The 27,434-nt window shown below is 36.1% G+C and overlaps 1 protein-coding gene across 5 annotated transcripts in view; it reads left to right on the top strand.

Annotated features, from left to right (window-relative positions):
* Ggnbp2 (gametogenetin binding protein 2) overlaps positions 1-26,073 on the top strand; it is a 34,338-nt gene extending 8,265 nt beyond the window's left edge. For 2 of the 5 annotated variants that reach the window (XM_046423185.2, XM_046423186.2), the window contains exons 3-15: positions 1,672-1,752; positions 3,277-3,530; positions 5,205-5,303; positions 9,652-9,777; positions 9,868-9,981; positions 15,264-15,473; positions 16,567-16,741; positions 18,337-18,531; positions 21,417-21,564; positions 22,882-23,007; positions 23,085-23,233; positions 24,346-24,594; positions 25,438-26,073. In XM_046423185.2, coding sequence (XP_046279141.1) covers positions 1,672-1,752; positions 3,277-3,530; positions 5,205-5,303; positions 9,652-9,777; positions 9,868-9,981; positions 15,264-15,473; positions 16,567-16,741; positions 18,337-18,531; positions 21,417-21,564; positions 22,882-23,007; positions 23,085-23,233; positions 24,346-24,594; positions 25,438-25,641 — 2,130 coding nt within the window. In that variant the 3' untranslated portion in view covers positions 25,642-26,073. The remainder of the gene's footprint in view (positions 1-1,671; positions 1,753-3,276; positions 3,531-5,204; positions 5,304-9,651; positions 9,778-9,867; positions 9,982-15,263; positions 15,474-16,566; positions 16,742-18,336; positions 18,532-21,416; positions 21,565-22,881; positions 23,008-23,084; positions 23,234-24,345; positions 24,595-25,437) is intronic. The other 3 variants (XM_046423187.2, XM_046423190.2, XM_046423189.2) reach the window with 3 other exon arrangements.
* The last annotated feature ends 1,361 nt before the right edge of the window (positions 26,074-27,434 follow it).

Here is a 27,434-nt window from a genome sequence, read left to right as displayed (position 1 = left end):
GCTTTTAGTTCATGTTTAGAGCAGGCATTTACTATGCATCAGATACTGTTCTAAAATATGTAGGGTATTTTTTTAATATATATATTTTTTTAGTTGTAGATGGACACAATATGTTTATTTTATTTTTATGTACTGTTGAGGATTGAACCTAGTGCCTCATGCATGCTAGTCTGGTGCTCTACCAATGAACCATAACCCTAGCTCCACAATATCCTTATATATTTTTAAATATTTTTTTTAGTTGTAGTTGGATGTAATACCTTTATCTTATTTATTTTTATGTGCTGCTAAGGATCAAACCCAGCACCTTGCACTACTATGCGAAGTATTCTATCCCTGAGCCACAACCCCAGCCCCTATTTACTTATTTTTATGTGGTGCTGAGAATCAAACACAGGGCCTCACATATACTAGGCAAGCGCTGTACCCACTGAGCTACAACCCCAGCCCTATATAAGGTATTTTGTGGACAGGAGGCGGGCAGTTTTTCACTACTGGAAACTGAACCCAGAGCCTCTCATATGTGAGGCAAGCACTATACCACCGAGCTGTATCTGAATCCTGATATATATATATTTTTAAAGTATTTAAAAAGATTTATTTCATAATCATGAGGAGTTAACTAAAAACATCAGGTAATTTGACTTTTAAGTACTGTTATTGGCTACTGCAAAAACAACAATAATTTTTTGCAATACTGGGGATTGAACCCAGGGATGCTCTTCCACTGAGCTACACCTTCAGTCCATTTTATTTTATTATTTTATTTTTAAAAATATTTTTAGTTGTAGATGGACACAATATGCCATTATTTTATTTATTTATTTTTATTTGGTGCTGGGCATTGAACCACATGCGAGACAAGTGCTCTACAATTGAACTACAACCCCAGCCCCCATTTTATTTTTTAATTTTGAGACAGGGTCTTGGCTAAGTTTCTAAGGCTGGCCTTGAACTGAGTTGTTGGGTTTTACTGGCATGAACTATCTTATATGGCTACAAACACTTTAAAATATAACTTAACCTCACAACTATTCTGTGAGAGATAAATATTGGAAATTATTACTTAATTTTCTTTTGCAGATGAGGAAATTAAGAATCAGGTTAACTCATGAGTTATAAAATAAATGTTAAGTGACATAACTTGAATTTGAACTCATGTCTGTCTGACTTCATTGTCCATGCTTTTAATGGTATATACCATTCTGGGTTTAGAAGTTTGTATACTGCCTGGTGCCGTGGTACACGCCTGTAATCCCAGCAACTCTGTCTCAAAATAAAAAGTACTAGGCATATAGTTCCGTGGTTAAAAGTCTCTGGGTTCAATCTCTGGAACTGAGGGGTCGGGGAGGAGATTTATTTACTTATTTATTTTTGTGCATGGAATTGAACCATGGAGTGCTCTACTTTTTAAAATTTTGTTTTGAGATAGGGTCTTGCTAAGTTGCTGAGGCCGACCTTGAATTTGTGATCCTCCTGCCTTATTCTCCCAGTTGCTAGAATTACAGGCATGTGCCACCAAGCTGGTAGTATATTTAGATTTTTTAAAAAACCTCTTTGTGTGGGATGGGATTTTGAGGTCTTATTTCTGTCTAGGAGTTTATAAAAAAGGCTGTATAATGTGTTTGAAGAGAATAAAATATTTGATTCCTGTTCTTTTTGCATTTTAAGATGGTGATGGAGTTTCCTGACAATGTGTTAAATCTCGATGGGCATCAGAATAATGGTGCACAACTAAAGCAGTTCATTCAGGTAATAGTTTTTAAAATCGATGTTTTCAGTAGTGTGTGTATTTAAAGAATCATTTAGAATTTAGCTGTAATAAATAAAATTAAACTAAGTTTAATTGCTGTGGTGAATATGTTTACATAACTGATATATGTGCCTGTCATGTGAAAGAGACACTGTGGTGCTAACATTTTACATGTCTGTAAGGTTCTGCTTCACCTGGCCTTCTTTCCTGTTTTTTTTTTTTTTTTTTTTTTTTTAAAACTCAGGGGCACTAGACCACTATTTAGAGATAAGGTCTCACTTAGTTGCTTAGTGCCTCCCTCTTGCTGAGGCTGGTGATCCTCCTGCCTCAGCCTCCTCAGCTGCTGGGATTACAGGTGTGTGGCACTGTGCCCAGCTTTTCCTGGTTTTTAAAGATAGGGTACACAGCTTTTCATCAAGAACTTGTTGGGGGCTGGGGATATAGGTCAGTGGTGGAGAGCTTGCCTAGGATGTATGAGGGCCTGGGTTCAATCTCCAGCACTGCACACACACAAAAAAAGAATTTGTAGGGTTTCTTCAGTATGATTATTTTGTTCAAGTTCAAAAAATAATCCTATTATAATGAGCTTTCTGATTTTTATTCTTAGGAAATATGATATTTTATAAATGCATTTAAATATATAACATATAATTAAGATAATGGAAGATTACTTGTTAGTTTACTTCAGAACTCGATTTCTACCTTTAGAGAAAATTTTAAATGAAAAGTTAAAGGTAAATGTGAGAAAGTGCTTTTTGTTAATTGTCTTACCCCTCCATCTATTTTTGGTAAATCTGAAAGTGTTATTGTAGAGTAGCTCTTCACTCCATTTGGTAGAAGTTATTTACTAGCGTTTTGCCCATTTCTGAACAGCTGTGGTTTTTAATCGTTTTTCTACCTTGTCATAATCATCAGATAATATTCGTATGCACCAGCATATTACTGCAGGCTCCCTCATAAGTAAGATGGTCCTGTTCTCTCCCACTAATTCATAACACATGTGTCTATACCTCCAGGTTGTGAATTGCTGCTCTTCATGATCACCATGCTAATTTGACTCCTATAGCTAAACATAGTGTGTTGTTTAAAGTTGAAGAGAAGATATGGTAAAGCTGCATTGTCACCTTCTTCTTCTTATTATTATTTTTAATATTCACTGAACAAGTCCTCAATTTCCAGATGCAGCAGATGCAGGGCTTCTTTTTGTTATGTCAGGGTGCATACTCCTTAACCTTGGCATACTTGCTCAATGGTATTTTAGAAGTTTGTATACTACCGTTTTTATACTGTAGATTGAGTTCAGTTCTTTTCACTCTGGATTCTAGAGCAGAGTGGTTTGTGGAGCAAATTCTGTGCAGCACAGACAAGGCTGATCACTTTGCCTTTCTAACTCAGTTGTAGATAAAAGTGGTAAGCCCTTGGCAGGTTGTACTTACTGTACAAGGATAGGAACCCCAGTAGTGGTGAAACAGTACATTTTATGTCTTAAGGATTTTTCACTTTACTTTTTTTCTTTTTCTTAGCGACACAGTATGCTTAAGCAACAAGATCTAAGTATTGCCATGGTTGTAACATCACGTGAAGTCTTGAGTGCACTTTCTCAGCTTGTCCCATGTGTTGGTTGTCGTCGCAGTGTGGAGCGCCTCTTTTCCCAGCTTGTAGAGTCTGGAAATCCTGCCCTTGAACCCCTGACAGTAGGACCCAAGGGAGTCCTATCTGTAACTCGAAGCTGCATGACTGATGCAAAGAAGCTTTATACATTATTTTATGTACATGGGTAAGTATAATAAATTAAGAGAAATGATTTTGTTAACTTCTAAACAATTTGTTAACAGTGATGGTAGCTTTTTTCCTAAATTTGGTTGGGGCAGAAATTAAGAGAGGGATACAATAAACATATAATTTGCAATTTATAAGTTACGTAGTAGAACCAGTAGAGAGGGATAGAGAATGAGTATGTAGAATTATTATGAAAGGTGGTTAGGGAAGGCCCTTCTGCTAAAATGCATTGAGTATGGACTTGAATGAAGGAAGTGAGGGAACCATATAGATATCTAGGGGAAGGAAGTGAAGGAACAGCAAATAAAAAGGTTTAGAGGTTGGAGTTTTCTTGTCATGTCTGAGGAACAGCAAAGAAGCCACTGTGGCAGCAACCAGTCGAATGAAACGAACAGTAAAATAAAAGATGAGATCAGAAGAATAATAAAAGGTCCTATCATGTAGTACCTTGTAGATCATCCTAAGGTCTTTTTACTTTTAGTGAGGTGGAAAGCCTTGGAAGGTTTTGAACAGATGAACAACGTAGTCTGACTTGAAGTTTGGCCTGCTGTGACCTCCTTATTGAGAATACAGTGTATATGTCGGGGTATGGTACAAAGGTAGGAGTAGAAGTAGAGAAATGGTGGCTATTTAATAATTCATGAGAAAGATGATGGGTGACTTGGGCTACAGTAGTAATAATGGAGATTGTGAGAAATGGTAGGATCCTGGCAGTATTTTGAGGAAATAGTCAGCAGGATTTAAGATAGATTAATTGGAAGAGACCTTTGGGCATGTAAGGACTGACTGACTGTGTCCCTTACTGAGATGGGCAAGTCTGCAAGGAACAGTTTGATGAGAGCTCACTTTTGGATTTGTTAAGTGTGAAATACAATTGGATATCCACATACAGAGAGATGGTATAGAGCTATAATAGTGGGTCATTAGTGAGAAAAGAGGTCTGAAGGCCAAACCCTAAGGTTTTCCTGTTTGAAGATGGTGGTGGGTATTTCTTCTCCAAAGAAGCTTTGGAGAGTTTTTGAACAGATGAACAACATAATCTGATTTTATGTTTGAAAAGGATCACTGGCTTGCTAAGTGAAACCTAGAATGTAAAAGGCAAAAGGTGGTAGACCATTTAGGAGGCCAGCTATTTGCAGTTGATAAACTAGAGGTGGGTGGGTTAGACAAGGATAGGGGGAGTATTAGAATTCTAGATAGGTTTAAAAGTTAGTTGACAAGTTGGAGGTAGGGTATACACAATAGCGTTACCTGGCATTCTGTAAATTACATTAGAGATACATTCTGTATTTGCATAAAATTTTTGTTGATGGATCTTCATTTAGGTTATGTATTTAGACAACATTTGGACAGAGGAAGATAGCTGAGAGTCATGTTGTAGCAGTAATAAAATATTGGAGTGCCAAGCACATTGCTAGATAAGTAAAACAGGTATAGTCTGGGGGAAGCATTGAATAGAGCAGGTTTATTTCAACATTTTGACTGGCTGGGAATGGAAAGGGGAAAATGAGTGTACAGACTCTTTTTGGACTAGCATATGTTTGATGAGAAATTTTCAGAGTAAGTGAAAGTATCTCTCACATTGCCCTTATTATGAAACGGAAGTAAGTAGAGATTTCTAAAATTTGAAAGAAAAATGACTATTAACCTTTAAACATTTATTTTTCATTAGGTCCAAACTAAATGACATGATAGATGCTATTCCAAAAAGTAAGAAGAACAAGAGATGTCAGTTGCACTCCTTAGATACGCACAAACCAAAACCTTTGGGGTAAGTGGAATTAAATACCAAAGTGCTTCATCATTGTTAATATTATAAATGTAGATTATATTTAGTAGAAAGAGTAAATACCTTGCTAGTTTCAATTCATTAATTGGTTACACTCTAATATTTGTCAAAATAAGTATGTCCTCTGGTTCTGTAGGTCTTTCTGCATTGAAACCATATAGTGTCTCTGTAGTTTTGATTTTTAAAATTTTTTTCCTTACATTAAATATATTTTAGGAGAACGAGATTGAGATTTTTGAGGGATTTTCTGTAACTAATATTAAGATTCTCAACATAGTGGTATCATTCTTTGATCAACAGTCATAATGTATAAATTATTTTTCCTATCTTGTTTTTATATCTCCCTAATAAATGTGTCAAGAATTTAAAAATGTGCCTTGTTATGGCACATACGACAGTTATGGCAGTATATATCTATGTAACTGATGTGCACTTTTTTTCATGGTGTTGGATGCTACCTCATCCAATGGTGCTTTCACCCCCTATCTCCAGGCATATTAGCACAGTTGTCTCTCACTAAATTCTTTGGGGTGGGATTGTTAAGGAGGAGACACAGAATTTGAAGGGAGTTTCTAAGAAGTAACTTTTTGTTTTGGAGAGAATGGGATGATATAAAATTCTAATTCTGAGTTAGTTTTTGAAGTTAAGTTTTTAATATCTCAGTATCATTGGTACTACTGTATAGACATTTTCCTCTCTAATATAAAGACCTGGATGGTCAGGTGATGGTAATGTTTATATAGTATATTAGGAGTTTTTTTTTTAATTGATGCATTATAATAGTGGGATTTGTTATGCCACATTTGTACATGCATATGACATAATTTGATTAATTTTACTCCTCAGTAACTTTTCTCCCCTCCTTCCTCTTCCTGATCTGTATTAGGTTTTTTTTTTTTCTCTCTATACTTGGAAATGAAAAGTTTTAAAATTTTTATCATGAAATCCATCAAAAATTCAGAAGAGAAGACTATACAAGTAGTACCATATATTTTTTTTCTTTTTTGAAACATGGGCTCTCTGTGTAGTGTAGGTTGTTCTTACACTCTATATGTTCAAGTGGTCCTCCCACCTCAGTTTCCCCAGTATAAGTAGAGACTGTACAAAGACTCCCCAACCCTTGTACCTTTACCCAGATTTAATAGTTGCCAAACTCTACATTTGTTTCATTTATATACCTTTTCCTTTGCTGATGTATTTTAAAGGAAGTTCAAGGCATCATGGTACTCGGCTCTTACTATGTGCATTTCCAAATACATGGACATTTTCTTTTATAATCACAATGCCATTATAATACCCATAGAATTAACATTATGCAGTCAGTACTCAAGAGTTCCCTTAGTATTGTTAAGTGTCTTTTTGCTTTGGTTTGTTTGAATCAGTATCCATATAAGGACTACACATTGCATGTTATCTAAACATGGGAATATGCTAAAAGCAGCAAAGCTTTATATAGCCTAAAGTAGTTCCTAAGGATACTTGTTCTTTTACATATTTATCAATATCTTTAGAGAATTTCTGATTTTCTAAATGCAGAATTTTGTCAACGTTTTCTCATGTAGAGAGTGATCTTTTGACTGAAGGAACAGAGTAGTATAGGATAGTAAAAAGCCTGCTTTCTGCTTCTTTTTTTTTTAAATGCATATTATATTGGTTTTTGAACCTTAGGCTTTACACATGCTAGGCAAGTGCTGTACTGTTGAGCTACACTTTAGCCCCTTTATGCATATTCTTCATTGAGGAACTAAAAAGCAACAGGTACCCCATATCTTATACATCTGTACTCATTGCTGCCTTCCTTTAAAGACCAGTCTTTCCAGTTTTGCTTTGGATTTCATCTACTCTTTTGTTCTCCAGTGACTTTGCTTTGTCAGTTAATCTTTTATTTAATTGACATATAGCTGTTTTCCTATATTTTAGCTTATAAACAAAAAACCTCCACAGAATTCATATCCCCCTCTAGCTATATCCTCAATATATGGGAAGTCAGATGTTTTTGAAAGTTGTTTGCTAAGTATGGAATCAGTTGAATAGAATTAATTGATCTTAAGCAAAATCTCTCCACTCAGGTAGTTTTTTAGTTATTCTAACATGCTATGTGGATACCAGGCCATTGAGTGAGTATAGTCTCTTTAATCAAATCACCCTCTCTACTTTGGTTGGTCACCATCATTTTATGTATTTTCATCGTTATACCTCCCTGATTTTTTTAATGCTTTCTCCAGGGAAAGTATAATATGACTCATTAGGTTTTAGCGTAATAAATGGCAACAATCTATGTCATCTTTTCTGAGAGTGTTCTCATATCCATGCAAGTAACCAGGTTATTGTCTATCTGGGAGTAAGTTTGAGATCTTAAAGAAAGGTTTAGTCCAGAGTTCTTGTATGTCTGTAGCTGAGGATTATCTTAGAGAATGATATGTAAAATCACCTGGAGAAAGAGTAGGTTAAGAGAAAAGAATATCAGGGAATTTGATTTAATGGTAGAAAAGAAGAAGCTAGTAAAGAAACTAGAGAAAGAGTGGCCAGAGCCAGGTGGGTTGGTACATATCTATGTACATCCTGGCCACTTGGGAGGCTGAGGCACGAGGGGAGACTGAGGCAGGAGGATGTCAAGTTCAAGGCCAGTCCCAGAAATTTAGGAAGGCCCTGTCTCAAAATTAAATAAATAAATTAATTTAAAAGTGAAGGTATTGAGGATGTAGCTAAATGGTAGAGCATTCCAGGGTGGTCTGGTCAGCTGTGCTGAAATGATTCATTGAGGGCCCCAAAGTAGACACTGGATTTGGGAACTGATAAGAAGAGCAGTGGTTGAGTGAAAGCAGAGTCTATATTGGTGTAGGTGGAAAAGTGAATACACTGTGAGCTTGTGATGGATTAAGCTGTGAATGGAAAAGATAAGAATAGAACAAAGTAGAAAGAAGACTACTTTTTCTAAAAGTTTTATTTTATTTATTTATTTTTTTTACAGGGGATTGAATCCAGGGTTGCTTAACCAATGAGCCATATCCTCACCCTTTTTATTTTGAGATAGGGTCTCACTAAGTTGCTTAGGGCCTCACTAACTTGATGAGGCTGGCTTTGAACTCATGATTCTCCTGCTCTCAGTCTTTTGAGTTGCTGGGATTCCTGGCATGTGCCACTATGCCTGGCTTGAAAGTTTGATCTTGAAGAATTGAATTCATAGGACACAATAGAGAGATTATGGCTAATTTCCTGATTTGAGCTGTGGGTCACGAAAACATAATTAGAAAAAGAGGAAATATTAGGGCTGTGAGTAGAAGGATTTAACATAGAAAGTAGAGCAGGAGTTGAGGTTTTTGTTGAACCTTGGCCTGAGCCCTTGTGAGGGAGTAGGGAGCTGAATTATTTGTGTGAACTTAGTTGGGCTGGGGGTTGAGAAATACCTATTTAGCTATATAAAGTATTTTAAGTAAATACATATTCAGAGGTTTTTCTATCATAAGTATCTAGGCAATGAATTTCTAGAGCATTCCAAGGTGGTCTGGTCAGATGTGCTGAATGTGCTTCTGATTTAGGCTGGGGGTTGAGAAATAGGACTGTAACAAGTCCTGCAGAAGAGCTGCTAGTTGTTCAAGAAAAATCGATTCTCCTTAAGTGGAATATAAGACGTCCATTTCTCTTGGAATGCACACATGTGACAAAGCAAAGTTCATGACCAAATACTACATTGAAACCAGTGGGGGAGGGGGAGGGGAAGTTTTAAGTCGATTTTAAAATAATTATCATATAGTACTAATTTAGACTATGTAAAGTATTCATCTTAGTATACCATCTTTATTTTAATAAGTGTAAAGCTTATTTACTATAATAAAATTAATCTATGACTTTCTCTCTAATTGTAAATATGAAAGTAGATACAAGTTTTGTTGCCATGGACTAGCTTTTTTAAAAAAATTCAATCACATTAAGTAGATTAAAACTTATTAGAATTTTCAATTTGTGGAAGGTTGATCCATGTTTATAGGTAAAAATATAATTTTTTCAGCCCTTTCATCTTTAGAACATACCAAGTATATTTGCTCATAAAATGCTTAAGTTTATAAACCAACTGCTATCTTGATGACTGTAAATATTGTTGTTAACTTATATTAGGTAAACTATAGTCAAGCTCAAGTTTTTATATAAAGATGTGAGCACATATTTAAATAACATTTTAATATGATTAAGTATGTAATCATTATACAAATTTGTAAATGTACCCTACTAATACTTAAATATATTAATGAGTTCATGCTTTTAAGACTGTAGAAATTATTCCTTCAGATTATCTCAGTGTCACTAAGCTTTGTACTATACTGTACTACAGTGAAGGGAGCAGTAGCAGTGTCAGTTCAGAGAAGTTAAGTACAGATAAGAGAAGTAGTGAAGACCACAGGAAGGACAGCAAGTGTAGGATCATTTTCCATTATGGACCTTTCCAGGGAACAGCCAGGTAAAATCAAGCAATCCTTTATTCTGCCTTTTTTAACGTTTTACCCTTATGTATTCTTCCTTTTCACTAATATGTTTGTTCTTTCTGCAGAGGTTGTTGGATGGATGTATGGGAACTAATGTCCCAAGAATGCAGGGATGAAGTAGTTTTAATTGACTCTAGTTGTCTTTTAGAAACACTAGAAACATATCTGCGAAAACACAGGTAAGTCTAAAGGTCCTTGTGATATAGTGTGGAAGGTGCCTTAGCTGTCAGTCATCAAGAGTGGCCTGTCACTGCCCTCCTTTGTATGATAGCACTCCAGCCTTCCCTTTAATACCTAGCAGTAGGCGGAGCTTATTGTTAGGGTAGGCAGTTCTTTTATGAGATGACTTTAGTGTTAGCCTTGTTTGACCCAGTGTCTCCTTTTTTATACTTTTTATCTATTTGTTCTGGACCAGCCTTTCAAGAAACACAGATTGACTGAATCAAAGTATACTTAATCACTTGTTTTTATGATAAAATCATTTTATGATGGCATTTTCAAAATTAAAGTTAAGTTAGTACTTTTTACTTTGTAATATTTTGAAGTATTTCTCCTATAATTGTTTGCCAAGACCTTTAAGTAGAGTTGGAATTCATGTGCTTCATGTACTATAAAAGTAACTTCAGATTTTTCTTTTTAGAATACTACTTTTACAAAGGAATTTTCTAAGTGTCATTAACATTTGGAAATTCGTAGGGAGGGAGAGTGCAGTAGGAAAGGAAACTGGTAAGGGAGCCATCTAGAGGTGGCATTCTTGGGGGGAGTTCTACTGTTATGAATTTGTCACATGTTGGGTTTGTGGTTATGTGTTCTTTGACTTTGGGACAGATACACACAATTACTTTGGGGCTACTTCTAAAAAACATAGGTAAATGCTTTTAACAACTGGTGTTATCAAGATTGGTGTTTGATATGGCAATGAGCTAATGACTTAACCTACATACTAAAGTTCATTTCTTTTTTCAGTTACAAACTTCCTTGTTTATTTGCTTTTTTCTTTGGTTATATTCCAAAGAGTAAAGCATACGTCAATTATTTGGAGCTGGGGGAAACTATATAGAGACATAAAACATACATCCTTCCTCTTTATATATGATTTGGTTTACCCAAAAGATAGCTTTTTGGTGGGTTGTGATAAGTTACTATTCAGAACTAATGTTTTAGAGTTTCCTGTATTTTGGGGCAGTGTTTTATATTCATAAGAAAGTAGAGTCTATTTTATAAATATCTTCAGGATGGAGAGAAAGTATGGTAAGAGAGTAAGGGAGATTGATTTGATTCTGAGTTCTATCCATTTTAACTTTCTACAAGTTATTTTTCTTTGCCTGTTTTTTTTTTTCTTCCTTAAGATAAAAATTATGGTATTAATCTTATAGAATTTATTATAGGATTAAGTTGAATTTGTCAGGATAGATGATACATAGTAAGGTTTACTTGGAATGGTATCTGACAATGTAGGAAGAATTATCAGTGAACGCTTGCATGCTGGATTTGCAGATCTTTATCATTCCTATTTCTAGTTCCTGTTTCAGGTACAGTTTGAGTTTTTGAGGTATAATCAGATATAATCATCACCATCATCATTTAGACATTTCAGAATGTCTAATATACTTTGTTGGCAGTATGTACTTTTTTTTAGAGCTTTATAATAAAGATTTAACAACACCATTTAGCTAGTTAAGTATTATGATAGTACATCATTAGAAATGAGGTGTTAGGAAACTGAACCCTCTGCTTTAAAAGTTTTAAAATTCATGGGCAATATTTCTTTTGCATATGGGAAAAATCACTTTCATTTCTGCTTCCATAATTTTTTTCTTTCTTTTTTTTTTGGGGGGGGGGGGCGGGATGTGTGTGTGTGAGGGATTAAACCCAGGGCCTCATGCATGCTAAGCACTCACTCTACCACTGAACTATGCCCCAAGTCCCATATAAACCCAGGGCCTTTTGATGTTGGATAAACACTTGCTGCATACTTAATTATAGTTGTATAATCAAACCTATTAAACTATTCTGAGGATTTAAGGCAATAAGATAGGGGAGAAATATTTCAAGTTTTATTCTATTTGTTTACTTGACTAAAGTTACCATTTCTAACCTGAAAAATGTAGAAGTATTATTTTTTCTGTGTTCATTTTTCCTCACCGAAAGGAAAAATTTCCTTTTCTTTCTTTATAAAAGAACAAAAAGCATAAATTTACCCTCCTAACAAATTTTGTTGTTGTTGTGTTTTGTTGTTGGTACCTGGGATTGAACCCAGGGATGCTTAACCACTGAGCCATATCTCCAGCCCTTTTTTTTAAAACTTTGAGATAGGATCCAAATCTCTATTGTGAATACTGCTGCATATATTTCTTATGCCCAGGAGTGGGATTGCTGGATCATAGGGTAGTTTTATTTTTGAGGAACCTCCATAGTGGTTTCCATGGTGCTCTACCATTTTGTATTCCCACCAATATTGTGCAGAGATTCTAATTTCTCAACATCCTTGCCAACACTTGTTATTTTTTGTTTTTTAATAGAACCCATTCTAATAGGTATGAGGTCTTTTCTAATTGTGGTTGACCATTTGTATATCATCTTTGGAGAAATGTCTGTTCAGTTCATTTATCTTTTTTTTCCCCCCTCATTGCTGAGGATTAAACCCCAAAACTAGGACTTCTAGTACTATAGGGTTGCTAGAGCAGTGCTCTGCCATTATGATTTATCAGGTTATTTGATTTTTGTTGTTTTTACTGAATTGTGAGAGTTATATATTAACCCCTTATCCAATATATGGTTTGCAAATATTTCTCCCATTCCGTGGTTGTCTTTTCACACTGCTGATTGGTTCCTTTCAAAAGTCTTTTTTTGTTGTTGAAGTGGTTTTGGGGATTGAACCCAGGAATTCCTGCATGTTAGGCAATTACTCTGCCAATAAGCTATATTCCTAACAATAAGCTATATTCCTAACCTTTATTTATTATTTGTGGCACTGGGGATTGAATCCAGGGCCTTGTGCATGCTGTGCAAAAACACTACCACTGAGCTATATTCCCAGCCCTTTTTATTTTTGAGACAGGGTTTCTTTAAGTTGCCCAGGCTGACCTGAAACTTGCAATACTCTTTCTTTAGCATTTAGGAGTAGCTTGGATTACTGACCATATGCCTGCCACCACTCCCAGCTGTGCAAAAGTTTTAAAGTTTGAGGAAATCCCTATTGTCTTGTGTCAATTACCTCTGCTTTTGGTGTCATATACAAGAAATCATTGCCCTATGTAATATGCTAAGACTGGCCTTGAACTTGCAATCCTCCTGCCTCTATCACTGGTATTATAGGTGTGTGCCACTGCACCTATATTCATTTTTAAAGTGTTAGGTAAATAAAATGATTTAATGTTGCTTGTCAGCATTATTGCCTCTGTTTATCCAGGGGGGGGCTCTAATTTAACCTGTATACATTTAAAGAAGCACAGTTATCCACTGTCAGGTCAGAAAGACATATGCACCAAAGTAATGTGTGGCAATTATAAGACTAAATACTGTAGTAAGAAGCATAAATCAGAAATAATAGCAGACTGGCAAGGTAGTGTGTACCTGTACTCTTAGCTATTCCTCGCTACTCAGGAGGCTGAGGCAGAAGGATCACTTTGAGTTCAGGTGTTTGGCGACAGCCTGGGCAATGTAACAAAACCCTGTTTCCTTCTTAAAAAATCCTGGGCATGTGGCACATGCCTCTAATCCCATCAATTCAGTAGGGTGAGGCAAGAGGATCACAAGTTCCCAGCCTCAGCAACTTAGTAAAGACCCTGTCTCAAAATAAAAATTGAAAAGGACTGGGGATGTAGCTCAGTGGTAAATACCTCTGGGTTCAACCCCCATTACCTACACCCTTCCCACAAAAGAAAAGAACAAAACAGAAATAATAGGAATTCAGAGCAAAACGGATAATTCATTTTCAAACGGAGAAACAACACTTTAATAAACAACAAAATAATATTTAGAAATATTATTTTGGTGTGAGAAATGCATTAGCACCAGGAAGAGTGGAATCAAGGAAGCCAGTTAAGCTTTTTATTTTTATTTTATTGTTTTCTTTCTTCTTGTTCAACTTTTAAAACCAGGGCTGAGGGAATCGAAAAGAAGGGACTTACAAGAGATGTAGAAAAGACAGAATGAATGTTAATTGACTCCACCCTTAATTGGCGGACTTGGGGGAGAATTTAGAATTAACTGAGGTTTTTCTAGACTGGTTGACTTTTAAGAGGGATCAAGAGAGAACACAGAACGGTATTTCCTATCTCTGCTGTCTCACTATTTTCAATATGGGTTTGGCCTTCAGGCAAGAACAGAGACTTGAACACAGCTATAGTGTCATGAGTCATTATAGACATGTTGGCTAAAGTCATGGGAGTTGTTGAGTTCACTTGGAAGATGAATTTAAGTCAAAAAGATCAAAATTTCCTAGTTCTATCACAGCTGTTCTTAGAGACCCAGTTAGTAATATTGTGAACCTGATTTCTTTTTTTTTTTTTAATTAAACCAAGTTCTTACTTGTTTCAGGAATTCAAAGATGAAGAAACCAGGCTCTATTGTTTTATTTCTGATTGATAAATGTGAAAACATTCTTTCTCCTCTAAATTGACATAATTCTTCTGTACTTTTGACACATTATATACACTTAAGTTTAAACACGTTTCTGTGTATATGTTCTCTATATTATGTCTGTGTATGGAGATATATACATTTTTGGAAGAAATAATTTGACATTTTGGAAATTATAAGTAATATTTGAAATGCCTGTAACACTTTGTCATTCTTCTCTCCATCCCTAGCCTCACCTCCAAATGCTTAACTAGTGATGTGCTTAAATGTTGTAATAAAAATTTATATCAAAGTTTATTGGCAGAAGATAACTAATTATTTTAAGAGATGGGAAGAAGAGAGAACTTGGCTAAGAGTCATTGGTTTGTTGCCTCTGTTGTTTTATTTCTGATCTGTACAAATAGCCCTTGAAAGAGAGATATGCTAGCCCTTGGTAACTAATACATTTTGGGCATGTATTTTATGAAATAATAAGTAAATATCTGCCTCATTCTTTTAGGCGATGTGCTTCTTTACTTTAAAAAAAAATCACTTCCAAATGACAATCTAGCTATATTCATGTAATCCCAAATTTGTGTTTATCTTACATGTATATGTTTTTGTTTTGTTTTGTTTGTTTGGTTTTTGGGATGGGATCTTGCTATGTTGCCCAGGCTGGCCTAGAATTCCTGGACTCAAACGATCTTCCTGCTTAGCCTCCTGGGTAGTTGGGACTACAGGCATGTGCCAGTGTGCTCAGCCGTGTGTATGTTTTTAATGTGTGTATGGAGGCTTTTTTATATCTGGGAGGGGAGTGCCATCATCTAGTATACTGTTATATGCTGCATGAAATAATTACATAGCCAATTCTTAATTTCGAGGTTTTTATTTTCAACAGGTTTTGCACTGATTGCAAAAATAAAGTCCTTCGCGCATACAATATCCTTATTGGTGAGCTTGATTGCAGCAAAGAAAAGGGCTACTGTGCTGCACTTTATGAAGGCTTGCGGTGCTGTCCACATGAGCGACACATACATGTTTGCTGTGAAACAGACTTCATTGCTCATCTTTTGGGTCGTGCCGAGCCAGAGTTCGCAGGAGGGTATGAGTATGTAGTTTGCTAGAATGGGTTATCTAGCGCTTTGCTTCATTTTATTACTAAGTTTATTTCCCTCATCTTCTGCCTCAGTACATATATGTATGAAGTATGCCTATATTGATTGTGCTTTCTTAATTGATTGAGTGAAAATATGGAAAAACTGTGGTGTGTGGTTTAGTCCTCTGCTCCTTGCTTGAAGGGAAGGGAGGCAGCCCCCCCCCCCCCCCGCTTCTTTTGGCTATCATTATTATAAATTATCATTTTCACTTGAAAATGATTAGAAGGATTTTTTTCTTCATGCATTATCATGTTTAGATTTTATTCACTTGTTTAGGTTTTATTCACTATGGTGTTTGCATAGAAGTAAGATCTTTTCAGCAGGGGGTTAAGAAATGCTTTATTGAATGTAATTCATGAACTGTGTACTTTATATTATTGTTAAATTATATAAGGTTCTTATATGTTAGGTTCTAACATGTCATATCTGACTTTGTTGTGAAAATAAAATCAGAAGAACTTGTTCATAGCATAAATCAAATCCTTTGTGTGGTTTATATCTGTGGTCTAGGAAACCTCATTTGAGTGCCTACTTTCAACTAGGCATTTTAGAATTCAGAGACCTCTTTTATCACTGTAGTACTGTGAACACTCTATTGAGACTAGCCTAGAGGGGTTTTTTTTTTTTTTTTTGCCCTTGATTAAATCACCTTGGCATTGCCTTTCTCTATTCTACAAAACCAACTAACCAACCAAACAACAAATAGGCATTTTTACTACAATTGGAACGTGAAAGGAACTGTCATGTCTACTGTGAAGTAGACACTCACATGACTTCTCTGTGCCCTAAAACTCATCTCTTTAGAGCCAGTTCCTGAATTACTATTTTTAGCAATATTATGATTGTGTTCTACTTGTATATATATTTCTTGTTGGTTACATTCTTGCGTGCTTGTGTATTTATGTTTATATTGAATTTAAACATGTAACTGTCTTGTTATTTGGTAGATTTTGTTTAAATCTAAACTTGAAGATGTGTTATTCATCTCTTATTATTTTAGTTAAGGGTGTTAGGAATTAATGTGTGATTTATTCTCCTTTATAGGCGAAGAGAAAGGCACGCTAAGACAATAGATATAGCTCAAGAAGAAGTTCTAACTTGCTTGGGAATTCATCTTTATGAAAGATTGCATCGAATCTGGCAAAAATTACGGGCAGAAGAACAGACATGGCAGATGCTTTTCTATCTTGGTGTTGATGCTTTACGCAAAAGCTTTGAGGTAAAAACAGTAGACTGCCAGGTGTGCCTTCCTATAATCCCAGCAACTTATGAGGCTGAGACAGGAAAACTGCAAGTTTAAAATCAGCCTCAGTGGCTGAGGTTGTGGCTCAGCGGTAGAGTGCTCGCCTCGCATGTGGGGAGGCCCTGGGTTCGATCCTCAGTACCACATAAAAATAAATAAGTATATTGTGTCCAACTACAACTAAAAAATTAATATTAAAAAAAAAAAAGCCCAGCTTCAGCAATTTAATGCAGCCCTAAGCAACTTAGTGAGACCCTGTTGCTAAATAAAATATTAAAAAGGCCTGGGATGTGGCTCAGTGGTTAAGAGCTCCTGGGTTTAATCCCTTGTACCAATTAAATAAAATAAAGGAATAGTAGGCTGCTTCCATGTCCAAGAGTGCTCAGTCAAGTTACTGGATTGAATCTTAATTAATTAATTGAATCTTAATTAATCTTAAATCACTTGTGCCTCAGAGCTTTGATCCACTTCTGAAGTTTCTTGGCGTTGAATAGAGAGGGGCCCTAGGGAACTGCAATTTAGAAGTTTGTAGATTTTTCTTTATTTTTTTAATCCAGTTATTTCACCAGCCTTGGTTTTTGGACTTTCTTAGAGTTAGAAACTGAAGTGGCTGATTAAAAAGATGCTACTATGAAAAATAACTAATGAAAAGTTAAGAACAACAAATAGTAAGCAACAAAATTAGAAACCTTTAATGAGTTCCAGTTTGTCTGATGTCCAGTTGTTTGAAATAAATGGAATATGCATGCCATGATGCAACTTTTAGGGACTGAAGGTATAGTTCATATAGTTCACTGGTGGACTGTTTGCCTGGCATGCACAAGGCCCTGGGTTTGATCTCCAGTACCACACACAAAATAAATATTTTTGGAAGCATACTGAAGGCTTTTTATAATGCTACTCTTGAATTTAGTACTTGTGTTTGGTAATGTTTTTTTTCATACAACATACGTATTTGGCTAGCAAATAATTTGTATATGCCAAAGCATAGTTGTAGCGTTTTAACTGGCTCACTAGTTCCTTTTGAGAATGGATGGAAACAATTCCACAAGCCCATGAACTTTGAAGCACCCTGTTCTGGAGAGTTTGAGATTCATACTAATTTTCGTGCAACAGATTTTTAGTTCTTTTTGTCTCTGAATGTTTGGTGTCTTAAGAGATTAGATCATCTAATTAGGTTAAATACTCTTTGTGTAAAGAAATGAACTATTATTCATTCTATATCATTGAAATTCTGAAATTTAAAAGTAAGAGATTGCTGGTTTGGAATAGGAGTTTATGTTAAGTATAACTTCCCAAGAGGGATTAGTCGTACATTGACTTTCTGAATGGTTTTTTAAGACTGTCATTATTTAAAATATTAAAACAAGGCCAAGGCCCTGGGTTTGATCCCTACCACTGCAAAAGGGAAAAACAATGGTACTAAAGTTTAAAATTCTTTATGGAAACTGGTAAAATTGCAGCATGAAATATTATTTGTATGTGTGTGATATTGAAATTTAACAAATGGGAATTCCCATGGAAAAATGAAGTTATGATCAATATTTACTCTCAAATTATTTTTATAATAGATGACTGTGGAAAAAGTACAGGGTATTAGCCGCTTGGAACAACTCTGTGAGGAATTTTCAGAAGAGGAACGAGTAAGAGAACTCAAGCAAGAAAAGAAACGCCAAAAACGGAAGAATAGACGAAAAAATAAGTGTGTATGTGATATTCCTACTCCTTTACAAACAGCAGATGAAAAGGAAGTAAGCCCAGAGAAGGTAGTATTCTTTAGTACCAATTCATATGTGTATAGATATTGCTTTGGATAGAAGTATTGTTTTTTTTGCTAGATTTGGGCATTTTTAAATTTTTTAATACTGGGCATTGAATCCAGGAGCACTTTACCACTGACTATGTCCCCAGTCCTTTGTATTTTTTATTTTGAGACAGGGTATTGATAAATTGCTGAGGCTGGCTTCGAACTTGTGATCCTCCTGCCTCAGCCTCCCAACTCACAGGGATTACAGATGTACGCCACCATCCCTGGCTAGATTTGGACATTTTTTACTGTGCTTTTCCAGATGTGAGCTCCTGCAGATGGTGTGTTGGCTTTTCTGTGTAAGCCAAATTTTTAATGTGTTGCATTTGTTTTATACAATGTTGAATAGTTATCTCTTTACCTGACTTTACTGTGCTGTTAGATCAAAGTCAAAATGTGGAATGTTAGCTCTGTGTATGATCTAGAGCAGTTCTCAACTTTTTGGTCACAAGATCCCTTTATAGTCTTAAAAATTAAGTTACTCAAAGAGCTTTTTAAAAAATACTTAATAATACTTACTGAATTAGAAAGTAAAACAGAAATTTTAAGTTATTTATTAATTTAAAAACCATAATCCTTGCTAGGGTAGTAGCACTTGCCTCTAATCCCAGTGACTAGGGAGACTGAGGCAGGAGGGCCACAAGTTTGAGGCCAGCCTGGGCAACTTATTAAGTCATTGTCTGTAATTAAATTAAAAATTTGAAAAAGATGCTGGGAATGTAGCCCGGTGGTAGAGTGCCCCTGGGTTCAATCCCTAGTACAACAAAAAACCATAAGCTCATTATATGTTAATCAATTGACTTTTTTTTTTTAATAGCTATTTGGGGGGGAAAAAGAATATTCTTATATTTTTGCAAATATCTTCAAATATCTTTAATGCAAATATCTTTAGAAGGATCAGTTAAGTTGTTTTATCTGCCTCTGCATTCACTTGGTTTGTGTTGTTAGCCTGGTTGGAAGAATGTGAATCAAGTCTGGTCTCACACAGACATATGTGTATGATAGGAAATAGGAGGATTATTTTACTATAGCTTTTTCATATAGTTGAATATATTCTTTGATACTTCAACTCAAGAAGTATTCGTTTCTGAAAGATTAGTTGTAATGTGGATTGGACATTTTATAAATGCCCTTTAAAACATATTCTTTTATTTTTTTGTGTGGTTCTAGGTATTGAACCTTGTGCATGCTCAGCAAGTCCTTTACCACTGAGTTACATCCCCAGCCTTCATAATCTGTTAAATTAAAATCTTTTGGACTGTGTTACACTTTGAATAGGTCTTTTACTCATGCATGTAATGTGCATTGGAATTCATTTGAAAGATACTGGTTCATTGAGTTATACAGACCATCCAGATACTGACATTTCATTACATAATGTTGGATAATCACATATATTAAAAATCACTACTTACCTCATTAGATAAGTGTTTAAGTAGTAGAGCTGTGTGGGGTGCACATCTGTAGCCTTAGCTGCTTGGAGGCTGAATTGAGATCATGGGAGCCCACAAATTTGAGACTATCCTATAGGAAACATGCTAAGACCCCATCTCAAAAGAGAAAAATAGACCTGTAATCCCAGTGGCTCAGGAGGCTGAGACAGGAGGATTGCGAGTACAAAACCAGCTTCAGCAAAAGCAAGGCGCTAAGCAACTCGGATTCTAAATAAAATACAAAGTAGGGCTGAGTCTCAATGGTCGAGTGCTCCTGAGTTCAATCACCAGTACTCCTCCCCACACCCCCCACCACACACACACACACAAAAAGAGAAATCTTTGTATTAGGAAGCTTCAAGTTTACAACATTATATGCAGATTTTTAAATGTCTGACAATTATTTCAAAGGCTAAAATTTATCATTGACAATAATAGACCCTTCATTGTTTTCCTTGAAGTAACAGACTTCATTCATTTTCAAGGAAATACCTGCTAAATATCCAAGTCTGAATAACCATAGTTCTCTCAGTCATTCTTTCAAGTGAAACTGAGGTTCCAGGAAAGAAGCAACTAGTTTAGCTTGCAGCTCAGTTGCACAAATATCTTTCCTTGAGGTAGCCATTGTACTTTGGTATGCAACGTAAGTGCTTTAAGCATACTTTTCATCGGTCATGTAGAGTGTATAAAAGACCTCTGTTCATAGTTGATATCTAATAAAATGAATATTTTTACTGCTTCATCAAAGACATTCATAAGGTGGTGTAGTGGCACATGCCTGTAACCCCAGCTACTCAGAAGGTTGATGCATGAGGATTAAAAATTCAAGGCCTATCTTAGCAACTTAGTGAGATCCTGTCTCAGAATTTAAAAAATGACTTTGGGATTTAGCTTAGTGGTTGGGTCCTTGCCTAGCATGTGGTAGGTCCTGGGCTCAATCCCCAGTGATGGGGGGAGAAAAAAAAAACCATAAATGAAATATCTTTTATTTATTTTTGCTGCAAGTACATGACAAGTGAAGAATATGATGACTTTTAGTGTACTTTTTAGTACACCACTGCTTTGGTGTACTGACACCAAAAGTATAAGTGTTAATATGTCAGTATAAGTGTTAATATAGTGAAAATGCAAATAGTATCTAAGTATTAATAATAAAAATAGTTTTGACCTAGGGAACCGCCCTCAGGTCAGTAGACCACATTTTGAGATAGCTGCTATCCTAAATTTGCTTGGTACTATTAACTCTTAACTTATTCTCTGATAGTTTACTGTCTTGAAGTGGCTTGATTATTTTTCATGAGAAGAATATTTTCAATTGGTAACTTTGTAACTCCTAATTAGTAAAAGAAATTGAAATGTAGCCATTATGGAGATTAATCTTTTTACCGTCTCTTAATGTTCATACTTAAAGGAAGCAGACTTCATAGAAAATAGCTGCAAAGCCTGTGGCAGCACTGAAGATGGTAATAGTTGTGTAGAAGTAATTGTTACCAACGAAAATACATCATGTACCTGTCCTAGCAGTGGCAATCTTTTGGGGTCCCCTAAAATAAAAAAAGGTAAGTAAATAATTTATTTTTAAAATTTAACTCTTGCTGGGCACAGTGGCACATGTCTGTAATCCTGGTGACTCACGAGGCTGAAGCAGGAGGATCGAAAATTCAAGGCCAGCCTAGGCAATTTACTGAGGCCCTAAACAACTCAGTGAGATCCTGTCTCAAAATAAAATACAAAAAAAAAGGGGCTAGGGGTGTGGCTCAATGGCTGAGTGCCCCTTGATTCAACCTTGATTCAATCCTGGTAGTGCCCCCTTCTCCCCCCGCCCCAAGAAAAAATCTACCGAGTTTGTTCTTTCTTTTAAATATAAGAGTTTGCTGGATGTGGTGTTGCACATGCTTGTACTCTCACCTACTTGGGAGGCCTAGGCAGGAGGATCACAAGTTCAAGAACAGCCTGGGCAACTTAGCAAGACCTATTTCAAAATAAAAATAAAAAGGACTAGGGATGTAGCTCAGTATAGAGCACTCCTGGGTTCAACCCCTAATACCACCAAAAAATATTTTTAAATGTAAGAATTTTTTAAAAGAAATATTTTTAAATTATAGATGGACACAGTACCTTTATTTATTTTTATGTGGTGTTGAGGATGGAACCCAGTGCCTTACATGCGCTAGGCTAGCTTCCTACCACTGAGCTACAACCCCGACCCTAAATATAAGAACTTTTTAGAGATTTTGGAATCCAGAATTTAAAAATTGCTTTATAGCCATGGATAGTGGTGCATGCCTATAATCCCAGGTGCTCAGGAGGCTGAGGTAGGAGGATTGCAAGTTCGAGGCTAGCCTCAGCAGTTTATTTTTTTTTTTTAATTTTTTTATTTTTTTAAGATAGAGTGAGAGAGGGAGGGAGAGAGAGAGAGAGAATTTTTAATATTTATTTTTTAGTTCTCGGCGGACACAACATCTTTGTTTGTATGTGGTGCTGAGGATCGAACCCGGGCTGCACGCATGCCAGGCGAGCGCGCTACCGCTTGAGCCCTGCCTCATCCCCAGCCCCTGCCTCAGCAGTTTAGAGAGGCCCTAAGCAACTTAATAAGACCTGTCTCAAAATTTAAAACAACAAGAAAAAAATTGCTTTATATTCTTGCTGAAAGCGTATACTTTATTCAGATGCTTAATATTTCTTTTCTCTTTGTTCTTTAATTTGTTATTGTTTGACACAAGCACAAAGCTGTAAATCCCTAATCACATTTTCATTTATTCACTCATTTTCAATATACCACCAACTTTGAAGATCTTCTGTGGCTCCCAGTTGGTTCTTTCCTTGTCCTAATATAAATCCTGGTATATTAATTTTAACTCTCATTTTTTTCTCAGGCATATCTCCACACTGTAATGGTAGTGATTGTGGATATTCATCTAGCATGGAGGGGAGTGAAACAGGTTCCCGGGAGGGTTCAGATGTTGCCTGCACTGAAGGCATTTGTAATCATGATGAACATGGTAGGTTCAGATTAATCTTCCCAATTATTTCTACATGGCTGACTTAAGAACATAAATAAGATTATTGATTTTTGCAGGTGATGACTCCTGTGTTCATCACTGTGAAGACAAAGAAGATGATGGTGATAGTTGCGTTGAATGTTGGGCAAATTCTGAAGAGAACAACACAAAAGGAAAAAATAAAAAGAAGAAAAAGAAAAGCAAGTTGTTGAAATGTGATGAACATGTAAGTGTCATAAATTGCAATTTTAAACCTTTGCTGTTGAACGATCTGTTTTCCTTGAAGTAAATGTACACCTTAGCTGCTAGGATTTGTTTTGTTTTTGTTGCTTTTAAAAATTTTTAAATTTTTTTTTTTTTTAGTTATATATGACAGTAGAATGTATTTTGACATGTTATACATATATGGAGTATAACTTCCCATTCTTGTGGTTGTACATGATATGGAGTTTCACTGGTGGTGTTTTCACATATGTCTGATTCATTTTGCTTTTTCCTATTCCCCTCCCACTTCCCTTCCCTTTATTCCTTTTTGTCTAATCCAAAGAACTTCTGTTCTTCTCTACTCCCCTCCTTATTGTGTGTTAGCATCCATATTATCAGAGAGAACATTCAGCCTTTGGTTTGGGGGATTGGCTTATTTCACTTAGCATGATAATCTTCAATTCCTTCCATTTACTGACAAATGCCATAATTTCATTTTTCTTTATGGCTGAGTATAGAATTGTATTTTTTTTTTAAGAATGAGTATTTCATGCACTTCCATTGGTTGCTCATCTTGTGGTTGTCTGTGTGTGTATGAAAGGGTTATGGGCCAAGCGGGGGATGAGGGTATTTGTCCACAAGTCTACAAATTATAAATCTAGTTCATTCTCTTCATAATACTTTTTCACTTATTAGCTATGTAGTCTTGAGAAATTTGTTTAGTTTTTTCTAATTTGTAAAATTGGGTAATAGTTTCTATTTTCTATCATTCTAGGGTCTATGAAGAGGAAATGAGATTATATGGCAGATTAGCATAGCATCTAAGATATGTTGTATTTAGTAATTGGCAGCTGTTGCTGTTATTGAGTTTTCCTTCTAAAGATTTAACACCGGGGCTGGGGTTGTAGCTCAGCAGTAGAGTGCTTGTCTAGCACATGCGAGGTCCTGGGTTCGATTTTTTGAGTTGTAGGTGGACATAATATCTTTATTTCATTTTTTTTTTTTTTTTTAATGTGGTTCTGAGGATCGAACCCAGAGCCTCACGTGTGCTAGGCAAGTACTCTACCACTGAGCCACAACCCTAGCCTCTATTCTCTGCCTTTTTACTTGGGAAATCTTTTGTTGTGGTTTCAGATCCAAAAGCTTGGAAGCTGTATTACAGATCCAGGTAATCGAGAGACCTCAGGAAATACCGTGCACACAGTGTTTCACCGCGACAAGACCAAAGATGCACATCCTGAAAGCTGTTGCAGTGCTGAAAAGGGTGGGCAGCCACTGCCTTGGTTTGAGCATAGGAAAAATGTACCACAGTTTGCAGAACCCACAGAAATGTTGTTTGGTCCTGATTCCGGAAAAGGTGCCAAGAGCTTAGTTGAACTCCTTGTAAGTAGTACATTATGCCTTATTGTGGATAAGGGGATAGTATTTCAGGGTTTCAGGTGGGGCATAGAGAGACACTTTTTAAAAAATGTAGGGTAATATTCCATTATTTTGTGACTATTTCTCCCATTGGTGTTTTACATAACTGCTGTAGAGCACACTTTCTTCTTCATCTCAAAGTTATGAGAGACTACTTGGGAGGAGAACAGGATAGAGGTAACATTTAATCTAGGAAACTGCCTCCGTAAAGTGTTCTATAAGCAAATTCCACCTGAGTGGTAATTTTTAGTAGCTACCCTTCGAGATCAGAAAAGAAAATATAGAATCTGAACTAGAGCTTGCATTCTAGTTTACTTCCTTTAGGTGTCATGTGATATAAAAGCAGAACTGAGCTTGGAAAACTCTTTATAATTGACATCAACTCCTGATATTTTAATTATACCAGATCCATAAGTGATGGGGGTGGAGGCGGTGAGGGGGTCCCACATGCATGGCAAGTTTGGTTCAGATTTGCTTAACTAGTTGTTGCAGCCATCTCTAATTAATCATTTTTTTCAAAGGCAGATACCTATGGTGATACTCTGATGGACTCAGAGGCATCTAGGATAAATTGTAGATTTGGGGTTTCAAACCAAATAGAATTTAGGTTTTATTCTAAATAGATTTTATTCTCACTTATTACTTTCTAAGACAGAAGGATATGATGCTTATTAAACACTCCAACTAAAGACTTAGTGTGACTGAACTGAAACTGAAAAGCTTTAATTTTTAGCTGTCCTTCTAGTCTGTCAGCATAGCATTTTGCATTCTTAAAGTCATGATCTTAACTACTGCTTTAATTTGCAGGATGAGTCTGAATGTACTTCAGATGAGGAAATCTTTATCTCACAAGACGAAATACAGTCATTTATGGCTAATAATCAGTCTTTCTACAGCAATAGAGAACAATACCGACAGCATCTGAAGGAGAAATTTAACAAATACTGCCGCTTAAATGACCACAAGAGGCCCATTTGTAGTGGCTGGTTGACAACGGCTGGAGCAAATTAAATAAATAAAATAGATCTGTCTTTCAATGAAACACTCAAGATGACTACTGCGCCTTCTCTTTCAAAAAAACTTAATTTAGTGACTTATGGCAAAATTTTATCTTAAATCAATGTGATTCTTTCTTGTTTTGGGAGACGGTGGAGGTAACTTCATTAGTTTGTTCTTTCTTCAGGCTTGTGTCCTTAGTTTTGTGGCTGCGCAGGCCTGCCATATGATTTAAGCCATCTCTTTTCATTAAATGTTTCTCTTCCTGTGAGACTTACTAAAGCAACTTAGTGGCAAAAAGTAATGTTGTACTTATACTTCTGTACAGAAATGACAATGAGCTGAATATATGGTTTTACAAAGTAGACATCCACTTGCGAAATGTTTGGATGTAATGTTAAAGCGCGATGTGCAAAATTTAAAATAAAGAATATTTATTAATACGCATAGTAGAATGTGGTGTACATGTTTCTACTTCATGTGTGGCAGTACTTTAATATTTGCTGCCTGTACTTGGTACTTGGCCAGTGTTTATGTAAGGATGAAATGCATATGAGGATAGAGATATATGGATTGTTGAAGACAAAATTTTCCCTTGATCAGAGTTGGCAATTGAGAAAAGCAGTTTCTAGTCTTTTGCTCTGAAAGAATAAATTTGCTGCAATACCTTTAAATACTGGCTAGCATCTTTTTCATAAAACTTTGTTATTATTTAAAATCCCCTAAGTGGTAACAGAAAACACCTCTTAGATTCAGAGGTTCTTACTGACCCAAAAGTAAGAAAACAACACTTGACAGAATTTCAGTTAAGGCTTATATAATAAGTAATTACTCAACATGTGTGACTGGGATCAGAAGGCTGCACTTGGCTCTGAGGCCTATCCCCTCTCCACCACCATTATAATTAGGTGTCCTTTTGAGATCTCTAAAAGCAATGGCTGGTTTTGCTTTAATATTTGTCCTTGGAGCAAAACACAGGATAGGCAAATGAATGTTCCTTGAATTAATATTCAAAGATCTTTTTTCTTTATCTCTTTCTGTTGCAGTGCTGGGGATCATCTTGGGGCCTTGTGCATGCTTGGCAATCCACTGAGCAACATCCTGGGCCCCAGAGACCCTTTTTCTTTGGAAGGATATAAAGAATGCAGAAATGAGGCAGTTTTCAGAACTTTGGTGGAATACCCTGAGTGAGCAGATAGCAAAGTGAGCTCTACTCTGAATAAAACCAGCAACTCGAGAAGGTTTAGGAGTACACTGGCCTGAGATTACAGTGCTGTGGTCTATATCATGCTTTACCCCTTTTTCTATCCATATACTTATCTTTAAAATAATGGATAACGCATGGGTACAGTGGTGCATGCCTGTAATCCCAGTGACTCAGGAGGCTGAGGCAGGGGTATCCAAGTTTGAGGCCACCGTCAGCAATTTAGTGAGACCTTCTCTGAAAAAAAGAAGAAAAAAAAAAAAAGGACTGGGGATGTGGCTCAGCAATAATGCACTTGAATTCAATCCCCAGTACCACTAACCCTGCCACCCCCCAAAAAAGGAGACATGGGAAACAGGTGTGTGCACCTGTAACCCCAGCCACTACGGAAGGCTGAGCAACATAGGGACACCCTGGTTAAAAACTGCATTTACTGGGGCTGGGGTTGTGGCTCAGTGGAAGAGCGCTTGCCTGGCACATGTGAGGCACTGGGTTCTTTCAATACTCAGCACCACATAAAAAAACGTGTCCATACACAAACTAAAAAAAAAAAAAAAAAAAAAAAAAATTTAAAGCATTTACTAACTGGTGATGTAGCTCTGGT

This window comes from Marmota monax, unplaced genomic scaffold (genome assembly GCF_021218885.2).
Source record: "Marmota monax isolate L192 unplaced genomic scaffold, Marmota_monax_Labrador192_F-V1.1 WCK01_AAM20220418_F8-fsc00171, whole genome shotgun sequence".
NCBI lineage: Eukaryota > Metazoa > Chordata > Mammalia > Rodentia > Sciuridae > Marmota > Marmota monax.
This window is presented reverse-complemented; position numbering and strand designations above follow the sequence as displayed.